General features: G+C 52.5%; 3 protein-coding genes across 3 annotated transcripts; 1 reads left to right on the top strand and 2 right to left on the bottom strand.

Annotated features, from left to right (window-relative positions):
• Positions 1 to 184: 184 nt before the first annotated feature.
• atnL-0 (putative thioesterase atnL) lies at positions 185 to 1,303 on the bottom strand (the record flags this gene model as incomplete). Its single annotated transcript, XM_032037181.1, has 2 exons — positions 185 to 1,000; positions 1,067 to 1,303. The coding sequence occupies 2 exons, from the start codon at positions 1,301 to 1,303 to the stop codon at positions 185 to 187; spliced, it is 1,053 nt and encodes a 350-aa protein (XP_031883874.1).
• Positions 1,304 to 2,087: 784 nt separating this feature from the next.
• Positions 2,088 to 3,933, bottom strand: apf11 (Efflux pump apf11; the record flags this gene model as incomplete). The annotated part of the gene is made up of 6 exons (XM_032037180.1): positions 2,088 to 2,103; positions 2,148 to 2,728; positions 2,795 to 3,314; positions 3,375 to 3,575; positions 3,629 to 3,714; positions 3,766 to 3,933. 6 exons carry the CDS (start codon positions 3,931 to 3,933, stop codon positions 2,088 to 2,090), a joined length of 1,572 nt encoding a protein of 523 aa, XP_031883875.1.
• Positions 3,934 to 4,543: 610 nt separating this feature from the next.
• apf1 (Apicidin F synthase) lies at positions 4,544 to 19,488 on the top strand (the record flags this gene model as incomplete). Its single annotated transcript, XM_066153545.1, has 3 exons — positions 4,544 to 9,571; positions 9,634 to 15,436; positions 15,518 to 19,488. 3 exons carry the CDS (start codon positions 4,544 to 4,546, stop codon positions 19,486 to 19,488), a joined length of 14,802 nt encoding a protein of 4,933 aa, XP_066006778.1.
• Between the last annotated feature and the right edge of the window lie 2,934 nt (positions 19,489 to 22,422).

The raw sequence follows: 22,422 nt of genomic DNA, 5'->3' as shown, positions 1-22,422 counted from the left end.
AAGAACCCGCTGCTGCGCCGCAGAAGAGAGAGTTTTGGTGTATCAAGCCACTTATCACGTCAGCGTCTCATCTGTTCCGTCCCATGTCACTTGGTTACAGCCTCGGAGCCTCATCATGTTTCTGTGTTCATCTATTGGTCTTCATCTATCGCGTGTACGTTTACTCATTGTATTCTCTGTATCTTCATCCCAAAATGCGGAATTCTTCGTGAGCTGCATCCAATCCGTTCGCGAAGCTCTCGGCGACCTTCAAGGCCCGGGCGCGCTCCTCCTCCACACGTTCCCATGTCCATCCGCCGCCGGCCACCGGCGGGGGCGGGGCCGGGACCGTAGGCAGTGACGAGGTGGAATCTCCGTGTCTCCTGGAGGACTTCTCTCCCTTGTCCCTCTTCTTAGAGTCCTTGTCTTTTGACTTCTTTTCCTTCTTGGACTTGCTCAATGACTCGGAGGAAGTGTTTCCGTCGACCCAGTTCAAGTTGGGGACCTCAGTGCGGAGTACTCCCGCTGCCTGGAAGAACTTCTCTGGCGGCACCGTCAGGCGGCCGGCCTTGACGACACACTTCGAGATCGCTGTCGCATAGACGCTGGGCGAACGAGAAGGGGCCTTGCCGTTCACTGACTTCTTTCGCTTCTCGGCAAAGTGAGTAATGACGTAAATCCACTTGCGGTCCCAGGAGAGAATTCTGCTGTGCATGTCAAAGGCTACACCGATCTTGATTTCCTTCTTGAAGTTGCAAGAGGTGCCGGCGAGAAGCACTTGGACGCCCTCCTTGTACTCCTTGTACAGTCCGCCGCGGATAGCCTGAGACCGCAGGGCGGCAAGGAGATCCGTTCTGGCAACATCAAGGTCAGAGAAGTAGGTGCTGTTGGACTTGTGCAAGTTGTAGTCGGTCTCAAGCAGGGCCACACGAGAAGGAGTGACAACCGGCCTGAAAATGGAGCCTGGCCGGGAGTCAAAGTAACGCTTTCTCGGGAACCAAATGTTGTAGAAGACACGCAACTGAGACCATGTCAGACTGATGCGCTATTTCGGTGAGGGGAATGATCTGCCGCTGAGATGACTTACGTGCCAGACGAAGGGCAACCTTTTGAAGTTGAGACAGAAGGCAGCTGCTGCAAGGGCGGCAAGGCACGCCTTGCCCTTGTTCTTTGCAGCCCAGCGCTGGGCCTGTTCAAGGGCCCGCAGGAGCACCGGCTTCGCGGCCTTGAAGGCCTCGATGGCCCTCGCGCGCAACGTCGCCCCGAGTCCTACGGGTTGAGAAGACGACCAAGGCAGAGCCTCTGTCGCCCGTTTGCGCAACATTGTGCTCTTTCCTCGACCGGGAGGTTGATGAGGCAACGACCAATTGACGCTCAGTGAAGGTTTGCAATGGAATGACGGGACATGCCTCGGTCAAGTCAGGCGCAAACTCACCGCCGGTGGAAGCCTCAGAACCCCTCTACACGTGGCACGATGAGTCAGCTGTTCAGGGGAAAAGGCGGTCAGGGGGATTTCCCAAATGCGATGCCCCGGGCGAGCCGTTGAGTCTCATGAAAGTGGGATTCCATAGTATCCCTGTTGAAACAATCTGGTTCGTCAATGTTAGAAGAGAGGCTCGCTTAGCAGAGGTTGGACCAATGTAATGTCGGTAAAGCAAAGGCAAGTGGAATCTAGTCTTAGTGAAATTCAATAGCCTGGTGGACCGGAGATTCCACTCGATTGAGTACTCCGATAGGCTACAAAATGCCCAGCTGAGAAACCCGTTTTCGTTGGGGTCTAAGTGATGTCATTTCCCAGCCACAGGCAGACTGTTCCAGGCCAGGCACCACCATCTGAACCGCGGCCCGCGGGGCACAGCGCACCTTGAGTCAGTACGAAGCCTAAGGTCGTCGGTAGTCGTAGCACTGTGAGGTCGGTGTACATAGTAGATAACAGTGAGCATGAACATCTTCTTGATGATGAATTGTTCTTGATATTGCATTCAAAATCTTTGATACATATTACATATTATATACGCTGTCTTCGGTTTGGAAATGATGCTCCTCATGATGCTGGCTGAGAAATGACTTCTGTTGTTGTTTTCGCCCCCTCATTTGATGAGTTTTCTTCAGTTGAACTCGGCGCTGGTTTTGGTGGTCTTAGTGGAATCCACTTGATGAGAACCCACCCAAAGGTGCTCAGACAGGCTAAAATGATGACTAGCAAGAATATGTTTTTGATGCCGCTGTTGTACTCTCGAAGCGCAATTGTGAGCTGCTCTGGTGTGAGCGACTCTCTAAGGAACCCGAAACGATTCAAGAGCGTGTCACGATCCACGGATGGGATCAGCTGCGTGAGACGTTCAATCCTGGTGATGAAGATGTTCTGGGCCACACTGATGAAGATGGAGCCCCCAACAGTGTTCACTAAGATGATGGCAGACGTGCCGTAGGGGACGTCGGAGGGGTCGAGGGCGACCTGAACCCCAACAATGGACTGCTGGACCCCAGCGCCGGTGCCGAGACCAAACAAGATCTGGTAGCCGATCCATTTAGCACTCTCAATATCGGGCTGGAAGGTGTAAAGCATGCCGGCTCCAATGGAAGCAAATATTGTTCCAGCGATCATGAATGGCGGAAGGTATCCAACAATGGACGCCCCAATCCCCGCAGACACGCCGGACAAAATTAGGGCCAGGACCATCGGCAACAGTCGGACACCCGACTCGCGGGCAGAAACGCCCTGGATGGCCTGGAACCATACTGGAATCTGCAGCGACCACGTTAGAACGCACGAACGCAAAGGTGATGCTGCTGCTGTTGGGATGTAACTCACATAGTAGAGAACAACCATTTGCGCACTCGATAACGCAAATCCGTACCACAGAGATGAAGCGAAGGACCTGTTTCTCAACAGTCGCGTCGGGAACGTGGCTTTTTCCTTCAGCCAGTGCTGGTGAACAGCAACCGATATGAACGAGACCCCAAACACCACAAGGAGCCCGATCAGTCTGGCGTCGCTCCAATTGTACAGCGTTGATCCCCATTCAAGCGCGAGAAGGAGGCAGGTGATACTTCCCACTAAGCTCGTCCCGCCGATGAAGTCGACCCCCTTCATTCTGTCTTTCAATGGCGCCTGCTGGCCTGGGGTTTGCGGCGGCTTGAACAGAACGACAAGGACGATGAACAGCACGCCCCCAATAGGGAGATTTACCCAGAAGCACCATCTCCATCCAATGTGACTGGCAATCGCGCCGCCAATGATTGGTCCCAGTACAACAGCGACGCCTTCAAGGGATCCAAGGATGCCTGTGAACATCGGCCGCTGCTGCAGAGGCACAACAAGGGCCGTGATGCTTCATCCTTGGGTCAGCAACTGAATCCGGAAAAAAAAGTCCTCTCCGTCTGCTACTCACATTAAAGCGCCGGAGATGCAACCGGCGCTGCCGAGACCCGCAATCGCCCTTCCGGCGATGAAGCTCCCGGAATTGCGTGCCAGAGCACATACTAAAGAACCACCTTCCAGCAACAGCAGCGACGCAAGGAATACTGCTTTGCTTGAGAATGTGGCGTAGAGTTTTCCAAATGTTGGCTGGGTTGCACCAGTTACCAACAAACTATGCCCAAGGTAAGCCATCCACCGATGAATAGGTCGTCAACCGTGACTTACTACACAGACCCGTACCATCCTACGTCTTTGACAGATTGAAACTCTTCTGATAATGTAGGGACAATTGTTGCGACCATTGTGGCATCCTACACGTATCATTAGCGATTAATCTCTTTTTCATGCCTCCTAATACTTACAAGAGCAGCGATCAACAGCGACAACCCAAGGGCGGTGACCATGAGCACCCGCGGTACCATAGGAGGGAATGATTGTTCATCATCTTTCTCCTGTTGCGAGACATCTTGAGATGCAGAGAGTGAGTGCGAGTCTTCGACTGCGGCCGACGGGTCTGGTTCTGAAGCCATACTAAGGTAGGGCGACAATTTTGCAGCTTCGATCGCTAGAATCACTGAATCTGCTATAGATGCGCCTCAAAGACCACTATCAACGGAGCATATGGGTGACTTAGCGCTGTGTTGAGAAGAACATACTGCGACCAATCCCCATGTACAGGCGACTGATTGTCAATGGACCCTGAAACGGGCCTGTGACGGGCTCCCGCCGACCTCCCGGCAGCCAATCCCGCCGGCGACCGGGTTTTCCGCCGGAAGCCGGCCGGAGGGCCACCGCGCGGACCGTGCCGACGAATGTCCAGTCCGGTCATGCTGAGGTCAGCGCTAAACCAAATATGACCACACACGAAGTGTTGAGATTACCTCACCTGGACGATGCGAACAGATTCAGTGCCAGGGGGCCCTGGTAACTGTCTGGGGAAGGGCCAGTTGGCAGAGTACGGGGAATATTGTAGTTGGGTGTAGTGCATGCGGAACAGCTGTAGGAAAGGTGTCAAACGATTTTGGCCGATTTTTCGATGCATGCAAGTAGTCAAGACGACACAGATTGACAACGACACCCCGACCGCCAGGGGTTCTCACAACGAAGATCCGCACCTTGAAGCCGGCCGAAAGACCGACGATGTGCAACTTACCGGCCTTTGCTGGTGCACAGCCAGAATCCAAGGAGACAGCATATGTCGACATCGACATTGAAGATCTCAAGCAATCCGGCATCCCGGCAGGCTCAGTTCTGAACGCTGCATGGTGCTTGGCACTGTATTTGTACACCGGCCAGGATCATATCTCATTTGCCTCAACGGACGAAGATGGCAAAACTGCTAGCAAGACATACATCGTTGACCATCACCATACTCTCCGCGATGTGGTCAATCAACTGGCCATCGCTCCAACTCGTAACGGAGTGAACGGCACTCATACCAATGGGATCGTTCCCAATGGCTCACAGGACGCTTCTTACAACACGGTGATTAGATTTACATCTCAGTCCTCTCATGTCAACGGATTTGCAAGGGCAAATGGAGTCACGACCTCTCATTTTACACTGCCAGATGAATATCAGCTAGCGGTGGAAGGATCCTACGACGAAGCTATGGGTCCTGAGTGCCGCTTGTTGTTCCGTCTGTCTTTCATGTCCCCAAATGAGGCTCAAAATGTGGCATCCACGTTGAGTCATCTCATACGCGAGCTGGTCCACTCGGGCAACAAACTCATCCGCAACCTACAACTTAGCCAGAGAGATCAATACCATATACGTCAATGGAACGGCGTGGCACTCTCGTATTCGGAGCGCCTTCTCCATGAGGCCATCACTCAAGTTGCCAGAGAGAGACTAGATGCTGCAGCGGTAGACGCATGGGACGGACGCTTGACTTTCAAGGCTTTGGAGGATACGTCGAACCTGCTTGGGAAGCAGTTGATTCGGCATGGAGTAGTCCCTGGATCTTTGGTGCTTTTGAGTTTCGACAAGTCATTGTGGGCTGTTGTTTCGTGGTTGGCAGTTCTCAAAGCTGGAGCAGCATGTGTCTTTCTGGACCAGAGAGCTCCTGCCAATCGTGTACAACAAATCATCAGAGCAACAGGCGCGACTCATGCACTTGCGGGTGCATCTACAGCAACAACTCTCAGTGAACTCGGCCTAGCAGTCATACAAGTCCCTAACCACGCCGCCACTTCTAATGGCTTCCACGATGACAGACACATCTGGCCGCGAGTGCATCCGGAGGACACTGCTTTCGTCATTTTCACGTCGGGAAGTACTGGTACCCCGAAAGGAATTGTGCTCTCTCACTCGATCATCTACACGACCGCTTTGGACATCATCAAGAACCTGGAGGTCACAGGCGACTCGAGAATTCTGCAATTCTGTTCCTACACTTTCGACATGAGTATCGCCGACATGGCCACTGGACTCCTTGCAGGAGCTTGTATCTGCGTACCTTCCGAATCTGATCGGCTCGATCGCTTGCAGGCTTATCTCCAAGATGTGCGCACAACATGGGGAATCCTGACGCCAACTGTCGCACGCTTGCTGGATCCGAAGACAATTCCTGCCATGAAGACATTAATATTGGGTGGCGAATTGGTGAGGGACTCAGATATCCAGCCGTGGGTTGATGCAGGAGTCCGCGTCTACAACGGCTACGGCCCAGCAGAAGCGACATTCTTGGCAACTACAACTCGGGGACCCATCACAGGGCGAGCCAGTTCTATCGGTCACGGCCTGAACATGAGAACTTGGATTGTTGATCCTGGCAGAGATCAGCTTTCACCCATCGGCGCCGTTGGCGAACTTATTGTCGAGGGCCCAGTCCTAGCCATCGGGTATCTGAATGATCCTCGGAAGACAGCCGAAAGCTTCATCTCCAACCCGAACTGGGCACAACTTGACATACCCGATGCGACAGCTCACAGGAGATTCTACAAGACTGGTGACTTGGCACGCTACTCCACTGACGGATCCTTGGAGTGCCTCGGACGCGCAGACACTCAGATCAAGCTCGGAGGTCAACGTGTGGAGCTCTCGGATATTGAGCATCACTTGCGCAGGTATACTTCAATAACGGAATCCGCCGTATTCTTCCCCAGGGACGGACCTTTAGCTGGACGTCTCACGGCAGTTGTGGTCGGAGAGAGCTCGCCTGGTGTTACCAACGGACATGGCAGTTACTTCCGCCCTTGTGAGGTTGACTTCGTATCCAAGGCAAAGTCGCTGCTGCTGCAAGCTGTCGCTCCTTACATGGTACCCTCTGTGTGGCTTCAGACTTCTTCATTACCATACACTTCTACTGGCAAGCTGGATCGGCCTTCTCTGTTAGACAAGTTGGAAGCCGTTGCGCAGCAAAGCTCGCACCATCTCCTCGGCGAAAAGACAACTACAAATACTCCCGATATCACGCCGGCCGAAGCAATGTTGCAGCGAGCTTGCAGTGATGTTCTCAACATCCCTCTTCATAAGGTGAATCTTGACAGATCCTTCTTCGCCCTTGGCGGAGATTCTATCACCAGCATGCAGATTATATCCACACTCAGACTTGCCAACAAGTCGTTACGGGTGAAGGATCTCCTGACGTCTTCATCCTTGAGGGAGACAGCGTCAAAGATCGGAGAACTTAGAACCCATCAGCCCCTTCCGGTGATTGATGCGGGTCAACGGTTTCCATTATCCCCCATTCAACAACTCTTCTTCAAGATCTCGACGTCTCGCAACACACGAGATCATTTCCATCAAAGTGTTTTTGTCAGGATTGAGCAACCAAGAGAGGCCCGGGTCGTTGAGAAGGCTATTGCCAGCCTCGTAGCGAGACATCCAATGCTGAGAGCCCGATTCGAACAAGCGCCGACAGGGGAGTGGGTTCAACACATCACCGAGAACACCGATCAGTCCTATCAGTTTGTGTATCACCCAACCACAACCTCCGATCTTCGGGCTAAACTGATGCTTACTTCTCGTGCATCATTGTCAGCGGAGAAGGGACCCTTGGTCCGCGTCAACATGGTTGAGGACAGTGGTGCTCAATATCTCTTCCTTGTAATTCATCATCTGGTTGTGGACCTTGTGTCTTGGAGAGTCATCCTTGAAGAGCTCGAATCGGCTCTCACAGAAGCCCAACCGACGTTCAGCAACTCCTTCCCGTTTCTCGCTTGGGCTAACCAGCAGAGAGAGTATGCCAACACATTGACGATCAGTCGCGTGTTGCCAGAGCTTGTGCCTGCCTCTGACTTCTCGTTCTGGGACATAGAGAGACAACAAAACATCTACGCCGACGTGCGTGAAAAGCGCTTCTCCATCAGCCCGGATATCACCAATGATGTTTTGGTCAACTGCCACCATGCTCTGCAGACAGAGCCAGTGGACATCCTCATCGCCGCTCTGTTGCAATCGTTCGGCAAAGCCTTTCCTGAAAGGCGCCCTCCAGCAGTGTTCACAGAGGCTCACGGAAGAGAGGCCTGGGATGACCAGATGGACCTCTCGCGGACGATCGGCTGGTTCACCACGGTGTACCCCATTCATGCAAGCGACTTCAGGGACACCATAGACCTAGTTATGAAAGTCAAGGATGCCAGGAAGCGAACCCCCAACAACGGCTTCGACTACTTTAGCGCCTCTTTCCTTACAACTGAAGGCCATGATGCCTTCCAGAACCACCTCCCAGCGGAACTTCTCTTTAATTACGAGGGGCGATATCAGCTTCTGGAGAAGGAAGGCTCTTTACTCCGACAAGAATCCTGGACAGCTGGCGAAGCATTGGAAGACATCAGCCCAGAGCTTCAGCGCTTTTCCCTATTTGAGATCGCCGCTAGCGTTCTGGAAGACCGCCTCCAGTTTACCTTCGCATGGAATTCCAGGCTGAAACATCAAAGCAAGATTGAGACGTGGCTAGCTAGCATACCCGCAGCCGTCGAAGAGATCGTCAGCACGTTGAGATCTTCCCCGAGGCAGTTCACTTTGAGTGATCTAGACCAATTAGACCTTGGGTATTCCGAGCTGGACACTCTGAAGCGCACGATGAAGCAGATTCCGGGTGTAAGTACTTTGGAAGATGTTGAAGATGTATATCCTTGCTCGCCAATGCAAGAGTCACTGGCCTTGAGTCAATCTCGAGCTGAAGGGGTGTATGAAGTTGACATCATATGGGAAGTAACCTCTTCTACTGGAGCTAAGCTTGATCTGAGTCGTCTCCAACAAGCGTGGAGCAGCCTTGTATCCCGTCATGCAGCTCTCAGGACGGTCTTCATAGAGACGTCAGCTACGGTTGGCATGCTCGATCAAGTTGTCCTCAGGAAGTATGCTCCTAAATGCAAGCTTCTTCGGGCAAAGAACGCCGATGAAGCCCTCAAGATGCTGGCTGATTACCCAAAGAAGCCAAGAGGATTGAGTCGAACAGAACCTCTTCACAGGCTACTGATATGCTCTGCCGACGACGGGCGCTCATTCGTGAGATTTGAGATCAATCATATCGTCTTTGACGGCATGTCTATTGCTCCTTTACTGCGTGACCTGTCACGAGCTTATGACGGAAGCCTCACCGCGAACTGGAGCTCACCATACGCTAGCTTCATTCGCTACATCCGAGATCCAAAGCTGAGGGAGGAGAGCATGGCATACTGGAAGCAGTATTTGACTGGGGCCGAAGCTTGCGTATTCCCGCCTCTTCTTGACGTCACGAATGGCGAAAGCGAGCAAAAGGCTGTGCATGTTCCGCTCGGAATCTCGCACAAGCAGCTGCAAGACAGGATCGCGGAGCTTGAGGTCACTTTCCCGGTTCTCATTCAACTGGTATGGCTGCTCGTGCTTCGTGTTTACACCAACAGCAGCCAAGCCGTCACTGGCTACCTCGCTTCGGGACGAGACGCCCCTATCGCCGACATTGAGGGAGCTATCGGCCCCTTTATCTCTATGCTTCTTTGCTATATTGACTTCACGGACCCCCAATCCCTTCTCGCCCTCCTAAGGAAGCTGCAACAAGACTCCATCAACGGCGCAGCGCATCAAGCTAGTTCGTTGGCTGAGATCCAGAACGCCGTCGGTATCACTGGCGGCGCGTTGTTCAACGCGGGTATATCATTCATGCCCCTGCTGGACAAGAGGGCCCAACAAGGGTCAAGTCTGGTCTTCGAAGAGAAGTCGATTAAGGATCCAACAGAGGTAAATAATTCTTGCCATTTCTCACAGACTTTTGACCACTTAGGTAGCTGACGCAATCACAGTTTGAACTTGCTCTCATTGTAGAGACTGGAGAAGACGCAACTCAGATCTCCATCCACTATCGCACGTCCCTTGTCAGCGAAGGTCACGCGAACAACATCGCCTCAACCGTCAACCATATTCTCACGGAGATATTGAGAGATCCTTCAAGGACCCCAGATGAGATTCCTGCGCTCAGTTCTCACGACCTCCAACAACTGTGGAAGTGGAACGAGACATGCATAGCTCCGGTCGAGGAATGCGTTCATCACTTCGTGGAGAGAACAATGCGGGATCACCCTGAGAAAGAGGCCATCTTCAGCTGGGATGGATCACTGTCATACCGTGAACTGGATGATCTTTCCAGGAATCTCGCTCACCATCTCAAGAGCCTTGGTATTGGCCCCGAGAAAATCGTGCCTCTTTGCTTCGAGAAATCGAAGTGGGCCGTCGTCGCCATGCTGGCGGTGTTACGTGCAGGCGCATGTTTTGTGATGCTCGACCCAACACATCCGGATGCTCGTGTTCTTTCAATTGCTGAGGAAGTAGAGACCGAGGTTTTACTTTGTTCGCCTCTTACTGAACCCAAGTTTGAGGCAATCAAAGAGAAGGCCCTTGTCATCGAGTCAAATCTTGCATATGGGTTACCATCCACAGACCCGGGTCTGCCGGTCTGCCCAGAGGTCACTCCAGACAACGCTATGTACGTGGTATTCACATCCGGAACCACAGGCGCGCCAAAAGGATCCATCACATCCCACAGAGCCTATTGCACTGGCTTCCGAGAGCACGCGTGGGCGATCGAAGTCGGCCCAGAGTCTAGGACCTTGCAGTTCTCCGCATACAGTTTCGATGCCAGTGTCGGCGACATTTTGACGACGCTCCTCGTCGGAGGATGTATCTGCATTCCTTCGGAAGAGGACAGAAGCATGGAAATCTCGAACTTCATCGCCAAGAGCCGAGCGACATGGGCTGGCTGGACACCATCTTTTGCCTCCCTTGTTGATCCCGACACCGTACCGACGCTGACTGTGCTTCTTATGGCCGGCGAACCGCTACCTGCATCTCAGGTTGACGCCTGGGTTGATCGATTGAAACTGCTCAACATCTATGGCCCCAGCGAGTGCAGTGTTGCTTGCGTCGTCAACAAGGACGTCACTCGTGAGACGAATGCTTCCAATATCGGCCGTGGCTATCGGTGTGTCACTTGGGTTGTTGATGAGAATGACCATGAACGACTGCGGCCCATCGGATCTGCCGGAGAGCTGCTGATCGAAGGGCCAATCCTCGCTCGTGGGTATCTTAAGAGACCAGAAAAGACAGCGGAGGTATTTATCGATGCTCCTTCATGGCTCAAGAATGGCCCCCATCCTAGGACCAACCGTCTTTACAAGACTGGAGATCTTGTCAGATACAACTCAGACGGAACCATTAACTTCATCGGCCGAAAAGACACACAATTGAAGATCAATGGTCAACGTGTCGAGATTGGTGAGATCGAACACTCTCTCCGGAGCAGCATACCGCCAACTGCCGGCCCTGTCGTTGTCGATCTACTCAAGCGGTCTGGAGCTGGCGAGCAGGACCTTTTGGCCGCCTTTATTCACGTCGGTAATGATGATACGACGCCAGAGGACCCGGACGATATCATTGCCACCGAACCTTCAGCTCTCGAGAAGTTTCAAGATCTCGTCAAACAGATTTATGAGACAGCGTCGTCCCTTCCACGGTATATGAGTCCGCATGTCTTCATCCCTCTGAAGGTCCTGCCCATCACTACTGCCGGCAAGCTTGACAGACGTGCTCTTCAACGAGTAACAAGTCAGCTCTCCAGAGATGAGCTTGTCTCTTATACGTCGAGTGCCAAGGAGACAGGAAGAACGCCTGAAGAATGTCAACTTGCGGAGATGTGGAAGAAGGTTCTTCGTGTGAGTTCCGTTGGAATTTACGATAACTTCTTCAGGCTTGGAGGCGACTCGGTCGCAGCTATGGCTCTGCGGTCTGAAGCGCGACGCAGTGGTCTCGGCATTTCCGTTGCCGACATCTTTTCAAATCCCGTACTGGCAGACATGGCCAACGTGATGGACAGAGTTGCTGTAACTGACGGAGAAGTCACAATCGAACCTTTTGCTCTACTCGGAGAATACGAGTCGGTGCCTCGCCTGGTCGACGAGATATCTCAAGAGTGCGGCGTTTCCCCGGATGCCGTCGAGGACGTTTTGCCCTGCGTCCCCATGCAAGAAGCTCTCATGGCATTATCTGCCCGCCAGTTATCAGCACAAACATACGTGCTGCACGCCCCATACAAGCTCCCGACCGATATTGACGAGGAGCGCTTCCAGAGAGCTTGGGAGATGACAACCAAAGACCATGCTGTGCTGCGAAGTCGCATTGTGTTGAAACCACAGGGAGCCCTACTTGTCATCACGAAAGACAGCATTCCTGTCACCAAGCACGTCGGTCTCCTGAACGATTACATGACCCAGCAAAGGCAGCAGGCTTTCGGCTACGGCACGCCACTTTTACGACTGGGCCTCGTCGAGGAGGGCGATGATCGATACTTCGTCTTCAATGCTCATCATGCCATATACGACGGATGGTCCACGAAGTTGATCTGGGATACGGTTCTACAACATTACCGCGGCGAGCCTAGAGATCCGGCACCCCAGTTCCAGGCACTAGTTGCAAAGCTGCGGGCCACACCAAAAGAGCCATCTGAAGAATACTGGAGAGAGGCGATCGTCGAAAGGCAAGGTGTATCTTTCCCACTGATCCCTGTGTCGCATAAACCTGTCGCCCGTGCTGGTACCAGCTTCAGGTTCCCTCTACCCGCTGCGTCAACCTCGGATCGCAATGTTACTCCGGCAACTTTGATCAACGCCGCATGGGCTCTTGTCAACGCGCAGTACTCGGCAGACTCAACAGCAACGTACGGCTGCACCCTATCTGGAAGGGACTTCCCTCTACCAGGTATCGAGCAACTAGTCGGACCAACCATTGTGACCGTGCCAAGGCAATTCGCAGTACGAGGAGACGAGTCTCTCGCTGATTTCCTAGATCGCGTACAACGGGTCGCTATCGAGAGCATCTCGCATCAACATCTGGGTCTTTCCGACATCCAAGCTGTAAGCTCAGCCGCACAAGAGGCCTACGACTTCGCCTCCCTGATGGTTGTACATCCAGACGCTGCTCTTCGACTGCCTTTCGAGGATATTAATATCACTCCTGTTCCGTTGGATATGACAGAGTCTTACACATATCCCCTCGCAGTCGAGTTCATGCCTAGCGAGAAGGAGCTGTCAATCGACGTCAGATTTGACCCTGATTGCATCGATTTGGACATGGTGAATATTGTGATGCATCATTTCAACCACATTCTTCAAGGCATCTGCAACGCCAGTGCTTCGGCTGTCGTGGGTGATGTCATGACCATCTCACGAGAAGACGCTTCTCTCATAGAAACGTGGAACAGCAACAACATCAATCCAGTCGCGGCATGTGTGCATCATCTCATCGAGAAGCAGGTCCAGGCACAACCAGATAGCCCGGCTGTTGTCTCTCATGATGCATCCCTTTCGTACGCTGAGTTGGATCTATGGGCAAATCAGATAGCCGGGCAGATTATCTCGACAAACTTTGTGAAGACCGGCGAATTCGTTGGGCTTTGTTTAGACAAGTCAGCAAGAGCAGTCCCTGCCATGATAGCCGTCCTCAAAGCCGATGGCGCATTCTTACCGCTCAACCCGGACCATCCCCCAGCCCGCCTCCAAGCCCTCCTCGATGAGGCCAATGTCAAGCTTGTACTCGCGTCTCCAGACAGGGTTTCATCTCTATCGGGCAGCCTGAACTGCAAAGTCTTGCCCGTTGGCGATTTCCAACCAGCTCGGACAGCTCAGCCACCGTCAAATGTTCCAGTCACTCCTGCAGAAGCAGCGTATCTTCTTTTCACATCCGGTAGCACAGGCAAACCAAAAGGTGTTGTCATTGATCACCTTGCCTGGGCTTCCGCAATCGCTGCTCAATCCACAACCTTCGGCTTCGGGCCTCACATCCGAATGCTGCAGTTCAGTAGCTACACATTCGACGCCATGATCTTCGAGATCTTCATCACGCTTACCTCAGGTGGATGTGTCTGCGCGCCTTCCGAGTCGGAGAGAATGAATGACCTCAGCGGATATATCACCAGGGAGCGGGTCAATGCTCTCATCTCTACACCCTCTGTCACCAGACTCCTTGTGCCAGCCAAGGTCCCCACCCTCAAGCTCGTCATGGTTGGAGGTGAGCCACTGGCACCCTCTGATATCGAAGCTTGGTTAAGCCAGCCTGGAGTATCCTTTGTCAACGCGTATGGTCCGACAGAAGCCTGTGTCATGGCCACTGGTCGTAAAGTCACGCCCACAGACAGCAGCTCCAACATCGGAGTTCCTGTCGGTACAGCCACATGGGTGGTCAGCCCTTTCACGCAGACTTTGGCCCCCATCGGAGCCGTCGGAGAGCTTTGCATTGAGGGTCCAACCCTTGCCAGAGGTTATTTGGGAGATCCGGAGAGAACGAATGCTTCTTTCGAGACAGATCCACGATGTTTGCCAGCAGGGGCTAGACGGCGCATCTACCATACTGGAGATCTGGTTCGGTACAATGCAGACGGTACAATAACCTTTGTTGGGAGACGTGACGGCCAAGTCAAGCTCCGCGGCCAGCGCATTGAAGTCGGTGAGATTGAAGAAAACATCAGAAAGATCATGTCAAAGAACCCGAATTTCAAGCACATTGGCGTTGAGCTCTCTGACTCACCCAATAACCGCAACCAGCCATTCTTGGCAGCACTCCTTGTCATGAAAATCTCGTACGAGGACAGAGTATCTGACATTGGATGTGCGTCGATGATGGATCTTACAAGGCCAGAATTGTTCCAAATGGCTACCGATTTACAACAACAACTTCGAAACCTCTTGCCTGAATACATGGTTCCTTCAGCTTATATTGCCGTCGAACGACTGCCGACAACTGCTTCCAGTAAGCGCGACCGTGTCTTCGTGAGGGCATGTATCACCGAACTCTCTGCGAAGGGTCTCCTATTCCCCGTCGCCGCAGCCAAGGGCGAGCGAAAGGAGCTTTTCGGCAACGAAAAGCTTCTTCAAGAGTGGTGGGCTCAAGTCTTGAAGCTTGACGCTGAGAACATCAGCGCAGGGGATCATTTCTTTGCGTTGGGTGGCAACTCCATTACAGCTATCAGGCTCGCCGGTCTTGCCCGATCGTCAAAGCATCGTCTCATGTTTGAAGACATTTTCTCTTCCCCAGTCTTGTCTGAAATGGCATCTCGTATTGCAGTTGAGATTGATCAGGAGAAGCCCATGCCGAAGGCCTTCGAGCTCTTATCAGAATCACAGCTTGCTACGATCCTTTCGAGCGTTCTTCCCCTCTATGGGATTAACAAGGATGAAGTTGAGGATATCTACCCCTGCACACCTCTTCAAGAGGGTCTCATGGCAGTAACAGCACGAAACTCCGGTGCATACATCTCCGCAGACACCATGGAAATCTCAGACGCGGAATTACCCCGTCTTCAAGAAGCATGGAAAATGGCGTTCGAGAGGTTCGAGCTACTCCGCACCAGAATTGTTCTGAGTCATGAGTTTGGCTCGCTTCAAGTCGTCGTTCGACCAGATCCCATCTGGCATGAAGCCAGAGATATTGAGAGCTTTGTCCACCAGGTCCAAGAATTGCACGGATATGGCAAGCCGATGGTTCATCTCGCAGTCGTTCCTACCCACACGTCCGGAATCGTCAAGGTGGTCTTCAGCGCGCACCACTCCGTTTATGATGGTTGGTCCCTAGGCTTGATTCGACAGTTCCTCGAAAGCCATTTCACCGGAGATTCCACCAATTCAGACTCGGTTCGAACAGTCCCGTTCAAGCTTTTCATGCGCCACTTGATCGATCAAGATCCTGCAGAGGCAGAGTCATACTGGAAGCAAAGAATGTCTGGTCTTGAGGCACTTCCGTTCCCTCGTCCGCCGCACGATCCTAAGCATCAGCCACTGGCAACCGCCTTCCTTGAAGAAGCAGTTCCGCTGCCCAAATCTCAAAGCTTGGGCTCTGCGGTTACTATGGCTACAGCGGTACGAGCTGCTTGGTCGCTTACCATTTCACACTACGTCGCAAGCCCAGACACTGTGTTCGGTGCAATTGTTACGGGAAGAGAGACTACCGACATCTCGGACATTGAGGCCATCGCAGGACCCACGATTGCAACTGTCCCAACACGCATCAAGATTGACTATGGCTCGAGTATTTCCGATTTCCTTGCGGATGTCCAAAGAGATGCCGTGGCGGAGTCTCGTTTCTGTCAGCTAGGTCTTCAGGGCATTGCCCGTGTCAGCAAGGAATGCCACCAGAGTTGCGAGTTTGGCAGCATCCTTGTCGTTCAACCCCCCTCGCTCAACAACGGAACCAGCAAGGTGCCTACACTTAGACAAGGGCCGGTGGCATCACCAAAGTTCTTCCCGCAAGCGCTAGTTCTTGACTGCCAGTTAACGTCAGATAACGATCATGTTTCAGTGACTCTGAGTTACGACCCTGAAATGGTGGGACATGCGCATGCAGCGTTCGTTCTCTCAACCTTTTCCACTCTCCTACGCAACCTCATTTCGGCTACTCCCAGTACCTTAGTTCAGGACTTGTCAGGACTATCAGCGGCGCACGTGTCCGAAATCGATCTCATCACTAGGAAGAAGACTCCGGCTGTCGTTGACTCCTGCATTCATGATTTGATCGAGCAACAAACGAAGCAATGCCCGGACAATATAGCAATCGATGCCTGGGACGGTTCTATGACCTACGCGGAACTCATTGCCGTCTCCTCTGCTTTAGCTCAACAACTTCAAGGGCTTGGCATCGGACCAGAGAAAGCAGTACCATTCTTGTTCGAGAAGTCCAAATGGGCAATGGTTTCAATGATGGCAATCTGGAAGGCGGGTGGATACTTCGTGCCACTTGACCCCAAGAGTCCAAACCAGAGACTACAGCATCTCGTCCAAGCAACCAGCGCCAGCATTATCTTGACATCATCCGAGTACTCCAGTCGATGCCAAGATTTGGGATGCAAGCCTGTATTGGTTAACGAAGATACGGTTCCCTCTCTTGGCGAAGGCGTGACCGCTGTTCAATCCACGGTAAAGACACACAATCCGGCATATGTCCTCTTCACCTCGGGCACGACTGGAATTCCCAAAGGTGTACTTCTCGAACACAAGACGCTCTCTTCGTCCATATCTGCGCTTGGGAAGTATTTGGGCTTGAACGCGGAGACAAGATTCCTGCAATCTTGCGCATACACCTTCGACGTCATGTTGCTAGATGCCTTCGCCGCTCTCATTCACGGCGGCTGCGTCTGTGTCCCATCTGAACACCAGAAGATGAACGATTTGGCTGGCTTCGCTCAGGACTTCCAAGTCAACACCACCTGGTTCACAACTTCATTGTCCAGGATCATTGATCCCGACTCAGTGCCTAGTCTCAGGACAGTGGTCATGGGCGGTGAAGCAGTTTTGCAGAGCGACGTGGACCGGTGGGCCTCGAAGGTTCGACTCGTTGCCGGCTATGGCCCAACAGAGACTTGCATTATTACCCTCATTGGGGAACTCACACCGACCACACCACCCAACACTGTCGGATGGCCGGTTGCATGCAGAGCTTGGGTTGTCAACCCACTTAAGTCCTCCGAACTAGTTCCCATTGGAGGTATCGGAGAGCTTTGCATCGAAGGTCCATGCTTGGCCCGTGGATATCTCGGAAATGAAGTTGCGACCAAAGCAGCCTTCATCGACGCCCCTTCGTGGTTGCCGGGAAATTCTTCAGATACCCGAGTCTACCGAACTGGTGATTATGTTTACTACAACGCAGATGGCACTCTGAGCTTCTTCGCTCGGAAAGATTCCCAGGTCAAGATTCGCGGTCAGAGAGTCGAACTTGCTGAGATTGAAGAAGCTATCCGACAACATGTTCCCAGTTGGTTGACTGTTGCTGTGGACGTTTTCAAGCCTGGGGGACAAGATCGACAGATTCTCGCAGCCGTGTTTGGAGTGGGCGAGAAGTTTGAGCAAGCTGCCAGCGACTCTGGTCCCAATGCGGGTCTAATCGATTTCATGAAGGAGTTGTCCAAGGCTCTCAAAGGTCGATTGTCTGAGACCCTGCCGGGCCACATGATCCCTGATGCTTACATCCCGCTCTCAAGGATACCTGTGCAGACCTCTGGGAAACTGGACCGACGAGTGCTGCAGGTCATGGTCACATCAATGACCTTCAAATCCATCGCCACATACACCAGCGCTGACGACTCTCACCAAAGGCCGGCGACCGAAAGCGAGCGGGTATTAGCCGGCCTATGGTGCACTGCCTTGAAGATCTCGGACGTATCATCTGTGAGCACATCAAACAACTTCTTCAGCCTGGGTGGCGATTCTATCCTCGCCATGCGCCTTGTCGCACTGTTGCGAACGGAAGGTTACTCTCTTGCCGTTGCAGAAATCTTCTCAAACCCGACACTTTCCGGAATGGCCTCCAAGATGCAACAAACCGAGACCAGTGGCCAGCCAGGAGGTAGTAAGCTTTTGCAGACAGCCATCTCATCACGAAGGGTGAATGATGCTCTGAGGATCAAGATCGCCGGCAAGTACGGCGTCGAGCTCAGTAGAATCGAGGACATCTATCCTTGCACCTATATGCAGGAGTTCTTCATGGAGGACTTCATCAAGGTTCCTGGCGCTCACGTTGTGCAGTTCATTTTCGCGCTCGATGGCACAATCAACCTGCAGAGGCTGCATTCTGCGATTGAACGCTGCGCACTTGAGTTTCCTATTCTTCGGACGAGACTTTTTGAAGAATCGAAGCAACTCTACCAGGCTGTGCTCTCCGACAAGATCCTCTGGCGAGAAGTCTCGGAGACGAGCTTGGCCGACGCCCTCAAGACTGACAAAACGATTTTCACCGGTCTTGGAGATGCCCTTACCAGGGTGACCATCGCTCGAGGCGTCGAAAAGGTCGCAACTCATCTCATCTGGACTCTACATCACTCCCTTTACGACGCATGGACACTGCGACTTCTCTTGGATGCGGTCAATGAGGCTTACCAGAGTGACGCCCTCCAGGTCAAGCCACGCCTTGCCTTCCAACAGCTAATTGAACACATTGGAAGCAGAGATCTGGCTGCCGATCGTTCATTCTGGGCATCATACCTTTCAGGCGCTGGTAACCCCCCGCTTTTCGGCTACCTGTTTGTGCGCGATCCTGTGAAGGACATGAGAGCAGACTACCAGGTTTCGCTGCCACAAACAGTAGAAGGAGCTACTTTGACAGCGACGATAGCATCAGCTTGGGTCCGGGTGGTTAGCCGTCTGACTCAATCTAACGATGTCACCATTGGATACCTCGTCACTGGCCGCGCGGCGTCCATCCCCGGAATTCAACAATGTGTAGGACCGGCGATTTCCAAGGTCCCGCTCCGGGTCCGGCTTGAAAGTGGAGACAGCACCGCCGATGTTTCGGAGAAGGTCCAGAACGAACTCACCCGACTCATGCCATATGAACTTTCTGGATTGAAGACGGTCCAGAGCGCCAGCCAAGATGCAAGGGATGCTTGCCGTTTCCCTGTAGATTTGACTGTCCACCCACATGGCACACTTTCTTTCGCAGGCGAGGGCATTGGGATGCGCTTCGTAGGAGGCGAGGTCGCTACGGCCCCTCCTGGTGGCTTCTCTGTCGAATGCACCATTACAGAAAATGGCATCGAAGTCACTGCTTTTTGGGACAGCCGAGCAGCACGAAAAGAGAGTATCGATTCGTTGTTGGAGGATTTCAAGACGGTCCTGCTCGCTTGATTTTACCGGGATTCCACGGCGTCGATTGGCGTGCGCTCACGTTCCAACATGGGTTTTCATTTTTTCTTTTTTTCTCTGTTTGGCCAATTCCTTCCATAGATTCATTTTGTTCTTTTCAATTAGAGTCTCTATATATTAAACGATATTTACGTTGGTATCTTCCAATGATGAAGACAGAACACTATGTGAATCGGTCGCTCCCGGTGTGTAGATTCGCCTACACATACCAGGAATGTCCGGCCGATCTTGACTGTCGCCTCTTCCGTTCAGAACCTTGGGACGGTTGGGTGTTGTCGAAAGCTTAACAGCTGCACAAGAAGCTTAGCGATTGCGTGTATCGGAACCACCCATGAAATCAATCCTTCAAAGTTTTAAGCTTCTTCGACACTGGCTCAGAAATTCTACCCCATGTGTTTGACAACAAACTCTGAACTACGCACATGCACTTCAGTGAGATCCATATCGTAGCAAGATTTAGCCAAAGTCTATGGAATCTTATTTTTGGGCTCGGCGTGGTCATTCCCCTCAAGTAAAATCGTACGTGAATGTAACGACAATGGTCACATCGCATGAGTTGTTGGAATATCTGATTACTACCTGTTTACTCGTTCACATCTGCCCCATACTCTAGCAATAACTTCAGGATTTCGATCCTCTCCAGCACCACTGCCAAGTGTACCAATGTTCGCTTCTGGGTATCCTTCAAATTGACGCAACGCTTCAAAAGCCCTTCAAAGGGCTGCAAACGACTTTTCTCCTCGCACCATTTCAACAGTCCTCGTAGTTGTTCGATATCGTCGCGAACAATGGCCCTGTGGAAGACACTTGTTCCCGAGTCATCTGGCAACGTGATATCGGCCCCCAAATCCAGCAACGTGCGAGCCGCAACAGTATCACCCCTTTCCACAGCTAGATGAAGGGCCGTCTTCCCTGACTTGTTCTTCGAATCCACCTTGCCTCCACTCTTGATAAGCAGCCGCGCGATTTCTAGGTTGCCGCGCATCACGGCGCTAAGCAGCGGGGTGCATTCTGTTGTTGAATCGTGCGAGGCGACAGAACTGCATGAGCTGCAAGAGCTTGCTATGGATGATGGAGTGAGCCCTTTTAGACTTGACGGCGTGCTGACAGTATCGATGGTCGATGCAGCTGTAGAAAGGTTCGCGGAGTCGGCAGAATCCTGGTGGAATGCAGTCAGTGACTGAAGAGCGCAAAGCTGAGAGAATCGAAGAGCGCCTACGTTGAGATCGCTGAGGCAACTGAACGCGTCGCTTGGGCTATCATGTGTCTGCGGTTGACTTGTGGTGAGTGCCAAAGGCTGCTCGGACGGTGACTTCCTGGGCTGAGACGATGTTTCCATTACTTGTAGTGGCAATGGCGGTTGCGGTTGACTTGAAGATTGTGGTGCTGGCAATTGGGTAGCTGTGGTTACCGCTGCGGGTGCGATGGACGAGTTCAGCGCGGCATCGATGCAATCCAAGCCTGCGGAAGCGTTTGGCGACTCGAAATCATCCAATCCTGGAACATCGAGAAAATCAACCGTAGAATCGGGTTGATATGATGTATCGAAGAACTCTGGTGTTCGCGACCGGGTGTTGCTACCGCTGTCACTACTGGTCTCGTTCCATCTCTGCTGTGCTGCTGCAGATTTCAGGTGTGGCAGATCGAAAAGAATAGCTTCGGCGAGTTCGATTCGCATACGCTGCCGTGAGCCTGAGGTGCTCTCCTGTTAGTTTGGCACTTCCGTATGTCCCCCTCTGGCGATATGATCACTAAGGTCTTGGATTGTATCCAACAATGCCAAGAAGGCTTTTTGACTGGGGACGAAACTCACGGTAGTTCCTCTGTGCAATCCTGTTCTGCGCTTTGCGACGTTCATTGATGTCGGTAATGTGCGACCAATCATCATCCCGTGAAGTCATTGCCATATCTGGTGTAAGTGCCGGGCAGCAACGCGTTTGCAAGCAGCATCTGACGGGTTGATCGTCCGACAACTATCTATCCCATCGTGATTGCTCGACAATGATGGATATAGACTGTTTGTATAATTCAACATGAGACGCAGCCCGCCGGGACCCCTCACGGCGCGTAGAATACTATTGAGGTTGTTGATACCACGCTCCAAAGTATAAAATCTGGAGCGTCACATAATAACGTTTCGCTGAACCTAGGGCAGCCTGTTCGTTCCATTCCCCTGGATGCGCGTTAAATGACTCGCGATACGTCTCAATGGACACAAACAATGTCCGAAAAAACGACAACGCCGCTTACAACCAGAAACTCGGGTTTCTCATTGCGACCCCACCGCTTGTTGTAGAATTGTCTCTGAGCACGCAAGTCACTGAAGTTCTTGGCAGCTTGTCCTCGGCTGTCAGGTCTGAGCTGCTGTCTGATTTTGCAACGTGGTTTACCAATGCAGCTAAGCTTTAGACCCATGCAAATGCCAGGACCCTGGAAACCTTACCTTTCGTGCTCGATGCACAAGCGAGAGTTTCCCGAGTCAGTAGACTGGCTCGCCGTCGGGAGTAAGAACCGACTTAACATTGGGAGCCTTCCAGAAGATTGACGAACCTCTCAGCATGTGGTGGTCTGGGAAAGTTTCTCCTGCCTGAACGCATCGAAGTTTGGCTAGTCCGCTACGCCGCTAAGCCGAAGTGCTGACGTACAATTTGCCCGGTTTGCCTACGTGAACTCTGAAATTTCCGACAGGCAGGGTTACAAGCCGCGTTAGTTGAAATAAACTAGCATAAAGCCTCATAGCGAGTCAAACGACAACTGTCTTGCCGTTTGATGGTTTCTTTACGAAATCCGCGTTCTGTTTCTTCTATTGCCTCGCACCGGGCTTGTGGTAATACGGGGCCTTTCAACTCGGACCGCGGATAAACGGCCTCTTCCTACCTGCCCACAGACGTCCGGCATAACCTCACTTCAGCTCGG

Source organism: Colletotrichum fructicola (genome assembly GCF_000319635.2).
Source record: "Colletotrichum fructicola Nara gc5 chromosome Unknown KSG_Nara_v1_contig11, whole genome shotgun sequence".
Taxonomy (NCBI): domain Eukaryota; kingdom Fungi; phylum Ascomycota; class Sordariomycetes; order Glomerellales; family Glomerellaceae; genus Colletotrichum; species Colletotrichum fructicola.
This window is presented reverse-complemented; position numbering and strand designations above follow the sequence as displayed.